The sequence below is a fragment of the Ruditapes philippinarum genome, unplaced genomic scaffold (genome assembly GCF_026571515.1).
Source record: "Ruditapes philippinarum isolate M1 unplaced genomic scaffold, ASM2657151v2 ctg18001_1_1_1_1, whole genome shotgun sequence".
In the NCBI taxonomy this organism is placed as follows: domain Eukaryota; kingdom Metazoa; phylum Mollusca; class Bivalvia; order Venerida; family Veneridae; genus Ruditapes; species Ruditapes philippinarum.
Genome location: NW_026865686.1, coordinates 1 through 16,848, shown reverse-complemented (window position 1 = coordinate 16,848; position 16,848 = coordinate 1). Strand labels below are relative to the sequence as shown.

The 16,848-nt window shown below is 33.1% G+C and overlaps 1 protein-coding gene across 1 annotated transcript; it reads left to right on the top strand.

Annotated features, from left to right (window-relative positions):
• Positions 1-1,401: 1,401 nt before the first annotated feature.
• Positions 1,402-16,803, top strand: LOC132729992 (uncharacterized; the record flags this gene model as incomplete). Its single annotated transcript, XM_060715829.1, is given in 15 exon segments — positions 1,402-1,612; positions 7,112-7,249; positions 8,053-8,324; positions 8,665-9,186; positions 9,881-10,042; positions 10,642-10,783; positions 11,189-11,471; positions 11,922-12,191; positions 13,419-13,546; positions 13,707-13,942; positions 14,232-14,370; positions 14,944-15,187; positions 15,549-15,669; positions 16,054-16,204; positions 16,691-16,803. Coding segments are annotated over 15 exon segments (3,132 nt in total), but the record flags the coding sequence as incomplete, so codon positions are not given.
• Positions 16,804-16,848: the final 45 nt, after the last annotated feature.

Here is a 16,848-nt window from a genome sequence, read left to right as displayed (position 1 = left end):
TAAGTCATTCCTACATAAGACATTATTAAGTTATGTACTTTTAGCTTTGCTATTCTTTTTTAAATATTATTCCCTAGATTTTACATTTTCATTTTGATGTTTTTGTCATATTAGTCCGTGCCATATAACTTACAACATTGGCAAGCTGCTAATAACTTAATATTATTATCACAATATTCTGAGAGAGACATCTATCATATAATGTAGGGTATAGGTTTTTTTAAGGAGGATATAAATTTCCTAAATAATTTCAGTGTACTTTTACTGAAGGTAACAAAGGTGACATTCTTATCCCCAACAATTAATTATATAGTAAAATATAGGTCTGATGTAAAAGTACATGCTATTAATATTTGCATGATCCTTTTGTTCTTCTATAAGTTTTTCATGGCAAAAAAAAAAAATAATGTATCCTGATATTTTGAATAGTTATAAATCTTAAGAACTGTGTAAAAATGCACATGAGATTGTGAATTATTCACTTAAACATGCTCTTTGTAAATGACCTTGAATTTCTACTATGATAGTTGATGTTACTGACCTAGACAACAGACTTGGTTGTTCATGACTCAAGATTTACAGTTTTTTGTCCAAAGAGTTTTGTTTTATAGTCGCATCAACACAATTAAAACCTTTAATGTGACATTTATGTCTGTCCATTGTGTGTTTAAAATACTGCCTCTTCTCTTTTATAAGTATAAAGACATTTTTTAACCTTTTTATGCTCTTCCCAAAAATCATGGCTTGGGACTACCAATGTAAATTCTTTTAAATAAATCAGATTGACCGCCTCTTCTACCCCATGGGAAATAGCACAGGGGCTTCGCCTTTTGGATTACCAAACCCTTGTTAATGGCCCCACCTACAGTAGGGACTTTTTTTAGGGACATTGGGGAAAATAAAAAACTTTGCTCATTTCTCAATTATATTCTGGCCTTTCTACCCTATGGGAAATAGCACAGGGGCTTTGCCTTTTGGATTACTAAACCCTTGTTAATGGTCCCACTTTTAAGGGACTTTTTTTAGGGACACTGGGGAAAAAAAAAACTTTGCTCATTTCCCCAATTATTCCCCACACTGTTAGGGGAGCAGGGTAGATTTACAATAGACTGGAGGATAACACCCTTTACAGCTCAATTTCTGATTTTTTATATTAAATCCCCTTAAACTTTGAATGGATTGTTCCAAATTCAAAGATTGGCAAATCCATTACACAAAATACGCAGGTTAAGGGTTTAACTCACAATGGACAGTTCTAAATTTAAAGATGAACAAGAACCAATTCATCATGGAAAGGATTAAATTAAATTTAAGATTACAGTATATAATTCAGTTACTATTGAACCATAAATCATTGATGGTTATTTTTATTACCTCTAAACTGTTACTTCTATATTTTAGCTGTCCAGTACAAGAGGCATTTGTTTTACCATGGTAAGAGTATACCGATTGTTCTGGAGACCTCAAAGAGGGCCTCCCATAATATTTCAAACCATATCCTCAAAATCCTCCTCGAAGAAGTGGTTGGGTATGAAAAAGTTGAGATTCGGACAAAGGACTCGATGAATGCAACAAAGATCATGAACAGGATCTCGGGCTGTCCGGAAACTGGGTAAGTTTTAATCTAGAATGAAGACAATGAAAAAAAAGTGTTGAAAAGAAAGTTTTAATGATGTTTTGTTTATACATTAAATGTACTAGAAAACATTATTATGTAGTAACATCTGCTCAATTAATTAAGTACATGTTAACAGTTTTTGTTTAACATATCTCCAACTATACCCTAAGCAACAGCGGAAAGCTGAATCATTTGTGACCATACTTGGGTTATAGTAAAAATGAAGCCTTACAAAGTTATTTGTTGCTTCTGACAGAAAAGACAATATTCAAATTATAATGTGACTTAATTTGCTAAATTTGATTTAATTCATAATCTAGTAAAGGCTCTTTGTTACTTGTCTCATGCAATCATAAAGAAATAAAAAAAGGAAAATGCAACAAATTAAAAAGAGACCCAGTGAACTAAATAAGCAGTGATCAATTTTTGAAGAAAGTGCGTTTAACAGGCCTAGAACGAAGTAACATATAGGTTTACATTATAAAATCAAATTCAAATTCATTAAGCTGTCATTAGTGGTTTCTTCTTTATCATTTTTCAATCCTTGATGTTTGCTATATTAAAAGATCACACTCCCAGTTTTACTCATGAATCTCCCTCAATTATCTTACCAGTCAACTCTTCACTTTGAAGTTACAAAACTCTTCTAAAATGGAAAACAGTTTTGAGTGATTAATCTTTAAGATCGGATCCAGTGGTATATAAAAGGTAGAAACTTTATCAAATGCATTAAATTGGCCTCCTGATTCAATTTATGGTTTATTAATTGCACAAAGTACAAGTTCAAGATTGATCAGGCCCAACATGTCTACTTTTTACCACCATAATTACCAAATTATTTCATTTTAAAGGCCACTGATAGGAGTTTTTTTGTTTCTTGGTCTGAAATTTAGCATGCAGGAACCAAAAGTGACCACCCTTGCTACAAGTGTAGGGCTTCGCTAGCCTGCACATCCATTCAGTATGATCAGGCATGTAAAGTTGGCAGATCAACTCCAGATTTTCATCTTTATTTAAAAAGGTCCATTGAGGTAATTAATTGATCAGGATAAGGATGAAGTGTAAATGTACAAACAACTGCAGAGAGCCTGTATATAACCTCACAGCCAACACTTCCGTCCATTGAAATAATTATTCTGGGATATAAAAATGAAGATATATATAGTATAGGAATTACTGTGTTACCTTTTGATCTAAGTATTTCGGTTTTTGAAATGACATCTACTTACTGTTAACTGTTACAAAAAAACAAAAACACACACACACAAAACAAGCAGGACATGTACATTACACAAAAGCAACAGAGAAAGGGCTAAATCCTTTCTAGTCCCCCAGTACTATATTGAAATTTTTAGACATGTTTGAAATTAGAAAGTGGGATATATTAAACTTTAAGATATTTGTTGATGGTTATAAATGATTTCAGTGGTTTCTTTTGTTGCTTACTTAATTTGAACAGCTGGAAACACCTGTGTGACTTAAAAGTCTTTATTGTCAAATATCAAATCACATTTGTCACCAAATTAAGTTGATTGAAGTCTTTGATTTTTGGGTTTATTTCATGCTTTCTTGAGTAAATTATTGTAATGATTAAAAGAATTACTATTTCAAGTTATTTTAGCATTAAAATACATTGTTGTTGTTTTTTTAAAGTAGTACAAAGGCAGCTATGGTTGGAATAAATACTGTGATAAGTTCTGATAGTTATTATTTTCCATATGCAAACATACAGAGGGCTATTTGGTCTGAAAGCAGACATGCTGAGTGACTTTAGGCCCATGTTCACATATACTTATTGGGGCTATACAGACATTAGAAGGGCTATGGTGCCCATATGCAGACATTATGAGGGCTATGGTACCCATATGCAGACCAACAGTTTGCCTTAGGCTATTGTGCCCATTTGTAGACATACAGAGAGCTATTGTGCCCATTTGTAGACATACATTTACTGAGGGCTATTGTGCCCATACGTAGACATACATTTACTGAGGGCTATTTTGCCCATATGTAGACATACATTTACTGAGGGCTATTGTGCCCATATGTAGACATACATTTACTGAGGGCTATTGTGCCCATACGTAGACATACATTTACTGAGGGCTATTTTGCCCATTTGTAGACATACATTTACTGAGGGCTATTGTGCCCATATGTAGACATACAGAGAGCTATTGTGCCCATATGTAGACATACATTTACTGAGGGCTATTGTGCCTATATGTAGACATACATTTACTGAGGGCTATTGTGCCCATATGTAGACATACATTTACTGAGGGCTATTGTGTCCATATACAGACATACAGAGAGCTATTGTGCCCATATGTAGACATACATTTACTGAGGGCTATTGTGCCCATATGTAGACATACAGAGAGCTATTGTGCCCATATGTAGACATACAGAGAGCTATTGTGCCCATAATTATGTAGACATACATTTACTGAGGGTTATTGTGTCCATTTGTAGACATACATTTACTCAGAGTGCTATCATGTCCATATGTAGACATACATTTACTGAGGGCTATTGTGCCCATATGTAGACATACAGAGAGCTATTGTGCCCATATGTAGACATACAGAGAGCTATTGTGCCCATAATTATGTAGACATACATTTACTGAGTGTTATTGTGTCCATTTGTAGACATACATTTACTCAGAGGGCTATCATGTCCATTTGTAGACATACATTTACTGAGGGCTATAGTGTCCATTTGTAGACATACAGAGAGCTATTTTGCCCATATGTAGACCTACAGAAAAACCATACTGGGTTCTGTTTGACTTGTATGCAGATATACTGAGATTTGGTCTGAAATCAAAAATACACTTGAGAGCTGTTTAATTTGCATGAAAAAAAGCTTTTTTGTATCTGCATGCAAACTTACTTTGGACTAATTACAATGATCTATCACATATATCAGACTAATTGAGAAGCCCATATTCAAATATGCTGAGGGGTAACTGCTAAAAGTTGTCTTATCAAAAACTACCCTGACTATATGATAAAAAATATTGCTTATTTGAAGTTTTAAAATGCAAATGCTTATATTGATATGAAACTGCCAAATTTATTAAAATGTTTGAAGTGCCTAATTTATACAAAATAGATTAATATTTTGTAGGCAAAAATAAGCATAGCTCATAATGCGAACGTCTATATAGCGTCAGATTCATTATATATCAAAAGAAAATATGTTTCTTGCTCGCTCAAGTGATCATTTTCTGTTCAATAAAACAGATGACTTTATTGTACAAGGCAACTGTTTAATGCAAAAAAGAATATATCTTTAAAACTAATGATGACATACAAACATTTGGTACATCTGTGTAACAGTTTCATGATAACCTTATAAGTTTCTGATTTCCTTTCTACTTTAAGGAGAGAAAGAGGGCACATTGTTGTCAATGTAATGTTGTTTTTCTTTTTGTTTTGCTCAGTTTTTATGTCACACTGACTTTGTTAAAGGTTTAGCCTGAATGGCTGAGTAATCAAGGATGCTAACTACAAATTAAATAGGCCTCTCACTACCACTACTCCTGGTTCAGGTGCTTTTATGGTCCCACTACTTGCCTGGGTTGGGGGGGGGGGATTTCTTTTATGGCCCCACTACAAATGTTCAGTATGGCCCCACTACTTGCTGGGGTGGGGGGGGGGGGGGAGATTTCTTTTATGGCCCCAAAATATTCATGATTACAACTCTAACATGTTGAGTGCATTGAATTGAAAATACAAACTATTCAGTGTACATATATGTATTTGCCGCGGGAGGACCCCCGTTCGCCCTGTGGTTTAACAACTATCTTAATTCTTTCAAGTTAAACAATTTTTCTAGTAAAGATGTAACTTTAGGTAGAAGGTGCTATTAAGGTAGCGGTTAATCTCTAAAATAATGTACAGAAGGAACATATAGTGACTGCAGTTTACTAGAGGACTGCACACCATTTTTCAGGTCATTTTCACAAGTTCCATGATCACTACTACTTTGTATATGAGACATCTTTCGAATTTTATCTAAATTCTTATTTTTCTGTTTTCATTCTGCATTAAAGTCGGTGCTTGGATGGAAAATTGTAAACAGTAGCTTTCATTAACCACTACCATCTATGAACAGGCCTGGGTCATTGAAACCAACATATTCTAACTAAGTTGGATGACCTTTAAGTTTTCACTATGTTTATACCAAACCAGGTATTATGTTATTTGTTCAATTTAGTCTTCTTATATGGGATTTCTTTCTTCCTGTTTTCCGTTTTATTTTATCATGTGAAATCATATTTATGATATTATTAAAATTTAAGATAAAATAAAAAATACACACAGAAATGCAATTAAGGTAATTTTTGTATTATATGAAATGAAGCAGTTTGGTTGGTTTTTCATTTGAATTAAATGCTTTCAAATACAAACCTATTTGCAGATACAATGTATATAGATCTAGATTGATTACATTTATACAAGTCTCCCAGTGTATTGAGTTGTCAGTATAGACCTGTCAACAAATATTTAGATAGGACAGGTTCATTTTAGTTCAATGGCAGTCTGCCATATTGGAATCTAAGTCAACAAAAGGTTTGCATACTTACTCATCTGGGTCATTGGCTGCACTGATTTTTTTTAAGCTCTCAAATTCTGTTCAAATATGCACTTCATTTAGTGTGTATTTACCAAACATAGGCAATATTATGTCTGACAAGACATGACAACAGGATACAGGACTGAAATATGAAATAAAAACAGCAGCTGACTCATTGATAATAATAAAAATAATTCAGAGACTATACCAGCTCAAACCCGTTTAAATGACTCGACATGCACTTCTTGTTGTCAAACATGCAATACTAGTACAGAAAGGTCATTTATGTTTTATTATTAACTCTTTATGATGTACAACAAAGGTGTGTCTTATATGACAGTCTTCATGAAAATCCCCAAATCAAGAGCCAGAAGTAAGGGGTGCATCTTATAAGACAAGTGCGTATCAACAGTATACATATATAAAAAAGGACTATATTCTTAAACTGATTGAAATCTTTCTTATTACACCTAATGTACATAAATAATATACAATTATTACATATAAATGTAAGTTATTTTGTAAACAAACCGTATGTTAGATTACTTGTTTTGATATCTTTGTACATATTTGAACATTTGATTAACTGATAAAACAAATTACTGAAATGATTTAGTGAAGATTTTTTAGAAATACCCTTAAGGACAGCGCACTTTTTATCTTGATGAAAATAATAAGTGCTGCTGACTTGTTATAAAATAACTGTAACAGAGACAGCATTGTTAAAAAGTTTTGATGGCAGATTTTAAACCACTTATCCCAAGAGCACAGTATATAAACAAGTCTACTTCCTGTTATTGGAAACCCCAAGAGTTCTAATTGTTTCTATTTCAATAAACATTATTATCTCAACTTTATAAATAGCATTTTGAAAACATTAACTGTAGATGTGATTGTTAATTACAGATGTTTGGAGACAACTATACAAACTCGCCCTGAGACCATGGTCAATACAGAAGTTTGGATGATGGCTGGCTTTAGCCGGGTACCGTGGACAAGTCGGGGAAATGTCATAGATCTAGGGCCACTCGGTCCATTTGGGAGGTTTGAACTTTAAAATTACATGTACTACATAGTTAATAACTCAAACATTTAATAAAAGGGGAAATAATATCAAATGCATATTATTTTACCAAACAGGATTTTACTTTTTACATTTAGATAAAGTTCCATAATGAATTTGTCAAATTCTTAAAAGAAAATACAAAAAGTTTGACATGGTTAAGTTACCATCAAAAAGATATATTTTATCTATGTTGTGCAAATTAAGTATGCCCACAAGAAAAAAAGATAACACAAAGTGAGATGAAAATATTTTTTGTTCTTTTTTGTTCAAATTGATTTTTCTAAATATTTTTGCTACCATAGTAAGTTTATCAAGATAAAAACCATTTGTTATTGTTATGAAAACATTTTTGTTTGGATTTGACTTAAAAATAACAAAAACAAAACATGTTTATACTAATGTTTAAACTTTCGTCAACCATGTTCAGAGAGATATAAAGGGTAGCAGTGGTCTATTTGTTAAGGTGTCTGCCTCTCAGTGCAGGGATCATGGGTTTGAGCCCTACTCAGGTCGTGATCAGGTTTCCTCATATGACACCAGTACTAATTCGTTCCAGGAAGTTGACTTGAAAGTGATTAATATAAGTTGCAAGAACTTGTTTCGCAATCATGCTGTACTATAAATAAGTTTAAACTAAAAAGAGAATTAGATATTTCTAATTAAGATTTTATTATTATCAATAAGTACATGTACACCTATACATGTATAAATTTACTTCTATATTACCATTATTATTATGTGTATATAAACAAAAATTTGTAAATTTATGTATATATTATAGACTGGGCTGGTTCATGCCATCAAGCACTGTTGACAGACTGTGGAAGGACAATATCATCGCAGACCACTGGAGGGCGCTCAATCTTCCAGCTGTGATTCGCAACTTTACACTAGCAGAACAGATTGATCGAATCAAGAATTTAACACACACAGGCGACCCAAACCACAAGTATTATTGTAACAGTGGAGATTGTGTGGAAGGAATCTATTACGGCCCGAAATGTAGCCCGACTAATATGTATACATGTGCTACCCTGCTCTCAAGTTATCCAGGTTATTGAAAAACTTTATTCTAGTTTACATGATTAAATACACTGAATTTAATATTAGAATAAATAGATTTTTTTTGTAATATACTTCTTAGAAATTTATAATTGCCAGTGTGGTGTTAGTCCTTCTGAAATTAATTTACAATGTGAGTGGCTAGTCAATCTTCACATAGCCTCTCTATGACCTTATTTGTTCCTTTGGCATTCTATTAAGGTTCTACAACATTAATATTGAGTGACTTCTTAAATATATTTTGACCACTTAATTGATATAATGTATCCATTCAATTTCTTTTTAATTAGAAAATTGAATTACTATAAAAAAGAATGTTTTATAATTTCAGACATGGATATGGGTGCATTAAAGGCACAGATACGAAATCTCAGCCTCCCTGTTAATATTGCATGGATAGGACCTCATCTGCGATCTTTTGTTTATGATCGTGTTAGTAACAACCTCCCTGTACTTTTCTTCAGCTGGGATCCCAACATTTTAACAGCTGGAAAACTTTTTACCAGGATTAAATTCCCACTCTGTCAGGATGATCTAACACAGTTACCCATGGATTGTGACTTTGGTTTGAATCAGTTCACAAAGATAGTGTGGTCAAAGTTAAAGACAAGTATCCCAGAAGCCTACCATGTTATATCAAAGTTAAAGTTTCATCAAGATGAATATATAAGATTATTACAAATGTTCCGAGGCTATTCGTATGTTGATGAAATTGCCTGTGCTTGGATACAAAATCATGAGAAGGTTTGGAAGACATGGTTGCCAGATAATTTGTCCAATAAAACCAGAATCTTTCTAGGTGGACTGTTTCCTATCACTGGACAGTACTGGATGGAGCCAGGTCTTGTTCAAGGTAAGAAATGTTGTGTTTACATTGTTGTTGAACGAAAGTTACGAAAGTGAGAATATTTTTACTCTACTTCTTTAGCTTAACTATGATGAAATTTTCAAGATCATTTAAACCACTTTTTAGTTCACTTAAAGGAACTTACAAGTACTGGTGTCATATGAAGAAACATTGAAGTGACCCCACCAGCATAACTTCAACCCATGATCCATGGATAAGGAGGCAGACACCTTAGCCAATAGGCCACTACTTTCTTTACATTGTCATTAAATGAAATAACTTTACTGGCTGCCTCGACTATTTTTTCTAAGAGTTTCCATGCCATTTTAAGATTTATAATATAAGGCAAAGTTTCCTATTGGATTTCAAAAATATGGAACTTAAAAACAGGAATAGAATCTTTATCATTTCAAAAATGCAGAAAATATGATGATTTTTTATATTTTAACATATAACATTTATAAACTTTTAAATCAGCAAAAAATATGTAAATGGATTCAAATTTTTTCTGCAATAAAAGTACAATGTATTAAGTTCAGAATAGTGGAGAGAACTTTCTTACTTGAAAACCATAGAAAACATTCAGATTATTGATATATTTTTTATTGCAAAGTATACATGTACATGCAAAAATTGAAGGGACAGAAGTCTTACTTCCAGGAGATATGATGAATTTATGATATAGTTATATTTTATTCAGGTGGTGAGTTAGCCCTCGACTTGATCAACCAGGATCCCAGTATATTACCTGAGCACCAGTTAGAACTGGTTGTTAGTAACAGTGAATGTCTACCTGATGTCTCCATGAAGGCTTTCATCAAATATATCACAAATGCTTCCATGCCTATAGCTGGCATTCTAGGTAAACTTTTATAACATCAACCAGGCTATAACTAACATATTAACCATTGGATTTCACTTCATATCTTCTAAAACAAAAACATTAAAAGCTTAATGAAAGCTTTTCCATGCTTTAACATTGTAAAAAGCAGTAACTTATTAGAATTTTATTGATGTAATTAAAAAACTCACTTTGTTTCCAGACCTTTGCCATTGCACATGTGTTATATTGATATATATTATGTACATGTTTTGTAATTTTTAATTTGTCAGTTTATCTAGCATTCATAGATTAACTTTATGTTAAGCAGTGAAATACAGGATTTACACCAGTGGTTTTTAAGTTAAATATTTGCTGAAGTATATCTCATTTTGAATGTGTTTGTTTTATTTATTATTATATATTTCACATGCTGTATATGTAAAACCATACCTTGCTGGAACCCAAAGTGAAGAGACCTTGCCAACATTATATAGTCACGCCAGCCATAAAATTCATGCAGACTGACTAGTTCTATACTGTTAAAAGCTCGATTTTTGTATTTTGATACCAAAATAACTTAATTTTTGAATAAACTGTTCCAAAATTTGCTGATCAGTTGATTACATTTTATAATATAGGTCCAGGATGTTCTGATGAAGCCGGGCCCATTGCAGCTTTATCACACATTTCAACTGGGGTAAAAATTTATGGAGCAAAACTTCATCTTGTCAGATGGGAAAAAATACCTTTTTCTACGGGACCTTCCACAGTATATCATAAGTGTTATTTCAGTAGGGAACTGTCCATCATATTGGATAAATTTGAAAGGGGTCTTTCAGCTTAGTAGTCAGTAGAGCTGTGGAACAGTTTTCTAGAAGTTCCTGGTTTGAGTTCAAATCAAACTGCATAAAACATTGTTACATTTGTATTTTTTAAGACCATGTTGAGATTAATGCGAATTAACTTGAACATCCAACTCTATATCAAAGGGAAATTACTGTTGTTACAACTTAAATGAATTTATTTTTTGAGTTTTTGAATATCACACTTTGACAAGAATTGTATAGTCATGTAACAAATTTAGATATATTATTCATTAAGTAATGTTTCTTATTGTGAGAATGATCAAGATTTCATCATCATTCTGCACTGTTTAATAAAGAAATTAAATGTTTTGTTTTTCAGATTTGTGTATGAAAGCTTTTTTAAAGCTATGAACTGGAAACAGATTGGTGCTATTTCTGAGGGTGGTCACGAGTTCCCAAACTATCATCTCCTACTTCAAGAGCACCTACAGCATTCTGGGATATCTGTGGTTGTTAAACGTAGGCTTGTACGAAACTTTAGTCTGAATGAGCTTGATGTGTCACAGATATTTGCTGATCTACGTGCCCAGAATGTTCGCGTTATCATTGCAGATGTGTTTGTGTTTGCAGCAAGAGCAGTCATGTGTGAAGCTTGGAGACAGGTTGGTTGTAACTCATGACAAGAAATTTGTTCACTCTCTTAGGTGTCACAGGTTCAATACCCCTCTCCACCACTAACAATACTAATGTTTTTTCTAAGACCTTTAAACATTTAGGTTAATAGGTAAAAAATGCTCAACACCAGGCATATTAAATACTCTGTAACATTGAGTTTAAACTTTTTACACAAGTTGAGATTTTCTAGTTATGAAGATCAATATGGATAAGCAGACACTGATTTGAGTTTAATCTTGGTACATAATACATTTTTGGGCCATTCTCTTTAACAATATGCTTTAGTTTATAGATAAAATAAAAATTATAAGCAGAGATTACTAATTAGATTTGAATGGACATTTATTAATAAAATCAGGAATACATCTTGAATAATCTGTATGTAAGCCAAAATCACAACTTTTTTAGATTACATACATGTATTTCAATAATTTCAGAGAATGACAGCCCATGAAGGCTATGTTTGGTTTTTACCATCCTGGTATGCCAAGCATTGGTGGGATGTTGATTACTACAACAGTCCTCCGAGCACGGGTGATAATCGTCCCCAGGAACATATTCCATGTACAACAGAAAATATGGAGTATGCTGTAGACGGGCACTTTATACTGCAGAAGACCTTCTCTGACCCTGACAGCACGCCTGTCGTGGGAGGGATTACCATTGGACAGTATAAAGAACTGTATAAGTTCAGAGTAGGGAGAGCTGTAAGTTATGATTTAGAAAATTACCTATATATCTGTAAAGTAAAACTTGATGTTAAGATTCTACTGAAATAATTATTACGTGTACATCTTTGAAAGTAAAGCATTTGGCTGTTTAACTGAGTTTTAGCATGACTTTAGTATAGGGAAAGCTATCGTACTTCAGTGTCAGTATCACACTTTGGATAAGTTTGCATGCAAGTTGGTATCTACTGAAAAGAATGAGTTGCCCCTTCACACATTTATTTGAGAGAACATGTGTAATAGGAGTTTCCAAAGCCCATATCTCTAACATGGATTTTGTTTTACTCTCAAGCACTGAGAATAGTCAAGCACACAGCCCTAGAGACAGCTTTTGTTAGTTAACCCTTTCCCCCATGAGCATATTGTGAAAAATGGCCGTTTTCACTGAAAAGCCTCCTGTTACAAGTTCAAACTGCTATGAAACTATGAAAAATGCTTCAATACTAATCAAACTTGGCACAAATGTTGACTGGACCGTTGCCTTTGTAACGACATGCTCAGTCTTAAATTTCCTGTTACCATGGCAATGAAGGGACATCTCAAAATTGCCAAAAATCACTATTTTGCCTCGATTTTTCCCATCAAAATTTATTTCAAAGTGCTGCAACTGCTCAAGGGATTGAGATAGAGTCAAAGGCTTTTCAGCGTTGGTTAAACGTTTCATTATGATCGACCTGGGGTCATTTTTAGCCTCTCACAAGTTCAAAATTTTCTTGGCGATGAGGGGGAATCCGCCCCCCTTCAAACCCCCCTAATAGAAGGGGGCACATCCCCCTTCTGGCAACCCCCTGATGTATCTTTTGGATGGGGGGCGGCGCCGAAAAAGTGCTCAATTTTTTAAGCAATATTTCTCAAATGAAAACTTATGTTTGGGGCCCAAATAGGACATTTTTTCACTATTTGAGGCCTAGTAAAAGGGGGGGGGGGGAAAGTGCGTTGTTTCGCGTATATATGTGGTAAAGGGTTAATATTGTTATTAAAGTTAAATCTTGTAACAAATTTGTATCTGTTAAGACTTCTGATTTTGATGGATGAAAGTATCCAGAATGGCTTGAAACTACAATTGGGGTCAGAGGCAGACACCTTTAAAGGCTTTTCCATTTTACATCTGCTTTTAAACTTAATAATGTTTTACTATGTATTATATTATACAATATTTTATAATTATATTATTCATTTCCTTTTATTCATTACTCATTTGTTTAGGACTTTGATGAAACACCATTTGCATCATTTGTGTATGATGCTGTTTGGACGTATGCTAAGGCACTGGACAGACTCCTGAGAAGGAGTCCTGGGGCCCTGGAAGATATCCATTCAAATGAAAATACAAAGTGAGTTGTTATGACTGTATTTTTATGCTTTGATTATGGAATAATAAGAAACTTTAAATAATCTGCTACATGATTATACTGGTAATTTTTTAGTCAATTATTTATTATTCTATTATACTATACTGTAAATAACATGTATAGAAATTATTTTATTTTACAGTATATTTGTGGACGAGATAAATAAAACAAATTTCCAAGGTGTGTCAGGTCATATCCATTTTAATGGGGGAGACAGGCCAGGAACCATTTCTATTGTGCAATATTTTCTTAACGAAACTCGCCTGATTGGTCGTTATGAGCCGGGCCCAGACAACCAGAAAGGTACACTGGAGATAAAGGGTTCAAGTCTAAGATGGCTGACTGTAAATGGAATGAAACCTACTGATGGAAATCCAGGTATATTGAAATAATGATCAACTTTGAAGAATGTTCAAGTTAGCTCCTTTAATGCTGAAACTGAAATAGCATAGCCTTTGCTACCAGTATAGAGCCAGGCCAACCTGTACTTCTATGCAGTCTGGCCAAATTACCATTGAGCTATTTCAAATTCAAAGCCAGACATATCCATTATTCAGATTGTTAGTTACTTTCAAAAGATACATTTTAAACAATTGCATTTTTATGGAGCTATATTATTTGTCTCCTTGAATGTTCTCATTACACATATGCTATATCTATGTTACAGAGGAGGAGCACTGTGTAATAGAAGGTTTCCGTGTATTGTTCAACATAACGTGTGAACTTGCTATAGTTATAGCTAATGTGATGGCGTTTGGTACCTTTGTTATCATTCTTATATGTGTTCTCATCTTCTTCAAAGTCAGGTTGGTACCATTCTATATACATGTACGAAATTAAATGTTTAAGTTTATGATAAGACAGCTGTTGATGAGGCAAAAACAATATGAATTTGAGGTTCTAACTGACCAATCCTGTTTGTTTTTTATCCAGAGCATAAAACCCTTCTTTTGCTGTCAAAATCGCAAAGTCTGCATGCATTCTTGACTGACAAGTTGAAGAAAAAAAATAATTTTAGATTATTTTTTTCCATTACCTACGTTATTTTTCAAAATGTTACCATAACATTGCCATAACTTTGTTTTTGGCGTATTATGCTCATTGTTCAATAACAATTAACTTCAAAACTCAGTCAAATTATGGAATATTATTTTGAATAATTTCCTGATTTGATGATCTACTATTTTTACATACATATATTTAGTAATGGTTGTTTAAGTTTAAAAAGTTATAAATTTTAGTATTTTCTGAATCAGATGAATATATTTGAAGGGAAAAGAGGAATTTGCAAAAAAAACTGTAATAACATTGTTTAATTCAAGGGTCGAATGATATCTTTGTATGATGTCAAGGACAATAAGGTATTATTCTTTACACAGGTATGACAAAAAGGTGAAGGCAACACATCAACGTATGCGAGAGCTTGGATTATTGACCAATGACTTTTCACAATGTTTCTCATTGGATGAATGGGAAATTCCACGGGAAAAGGTCGTGTTGAATCGTAAGTTGGGTGAAGGAGCATTTGGAACAGTTTATGGTGGGGAGGCCCAAATTGATGACGAAGGATGGGTGGCTGTTGCTGTGAAGACGCTCAAAGTTGGATCAACAGTTCAAGAAAAGGTGATGTTTCAAAATTCTTTGTTTTGATACTGTATATGATATATGTATACAAGATAAGTTTTCATATTTTACAAAGGCCTTATTTTCGCTATGGCATCTATGTATATATATACATGTATTGGATAAGAATGTTATTTGTAGATCAAAATTGTAGGTTTCATTTATATGCATTATATTTAAAATATTACGCATTGTCATTGAATTTCATATTGTATTACCATGTAAAAAAAACACATGAGTTTTCTTTAAATAACATGCAAATGTTTCAGTTACTTTTCATAAATTAATCCTGATTATAGATGAAGATGGGAAATGATCTTTACATTCTCATTTGTAATTTGATTCTTGGATGTAATTTCAGGTTGATTTTTTAAGCGAGGCAGAGTTAATGAAAAGATTCAGCCACCAGAATATTGTAGCATTACATGGTGTATGTACACGTGAAGAGCCTGCATATTTTATAATGGAGTTTTTACTACATGGTAATCTATTTACACAATAATGTTAACAATTTTTTTTATGAAAATTGAACAAATTTTATTATGAAATTTGTCAGTATCATTATATTGATTTTACTTCAAATCTTATATGTCCTGCATGGTCAGACTTATTAATTCTAATCAGATTGTTATAATTGATGAAAAAAGTTTTATAAATTAACTTATAATTACAGGATTTATCATTTTAATAGTTTTATCTTCAGAAGGTAAATTTTTTTATCAATAGTTAAGCAAAAGTCACTTTGATGGCTCGAACTCTGTTGAAACAGCCTTGATTTTCTAAACTCCTACTCCTGTATCAATGAGAAAAAAAATTTAGCATATGACAACTGTTTATTTCATAAGATTTATAATTGTATCATACAGGTGACTTAAAAACCTACCTCTTGTCTAGACGTAACATGGTTGGCTCTCTAGCGAAGGAGGCTGAGGACGTCAATGCACATAAGTTGACACAGATGGCCGTAGATGTGGCTCTAGGGCTCCGATATCTTCATGATCTCAAATTTGTCCATAGGTAAACACTCTGATACAAACTTAAACTTGTAGGCAGTGGACCCAGTTAGACATTTATAAGACTATTTGGGTTGGTTTTCTTTTTCAATTTTCTCTGAAAATTTGTCAATGCGTTTTATATGCATAACACACATTACTAGTATGCACACAAGTAATAAGAATTTAGTATGTTGTGCAAAATCTTGTACAGTATGCAACAAAAATCCTGAATAAACATTGTGAATAAGAAAACACTGTTTCATTACAACTGTTTTTTTAACTCGTAGAGTTTCAGTTTGCTGCAACCAACATAGAGCCAGGCCAGCCTGCACTTTTATTATATCCATGCTTTAAACTGTTAATTATTCAACTAATTATTTTGATATTGAAATCCCTTACATCAACAATGGACAGTTCCAAAATCAAAACAGGACAAGTCCATTACCAGGATTAAAGGGTCTCTTAAGGAAAGAGAATGGAGTAAAGAATGCATTTAAATTTATTTCAGGGATCTGGCATGTAGAAATTGTCTAGTGAATTCCAATGGTATGGTGAAAATTGGAGACTTTGGTATGACAAGACCAGTCTGTGATACTGATTATTATAGATTTAATAAAAAAGGTAAATTCTCTCTCTTGTTTCATTGAATTAGTCAAATTGAACAAA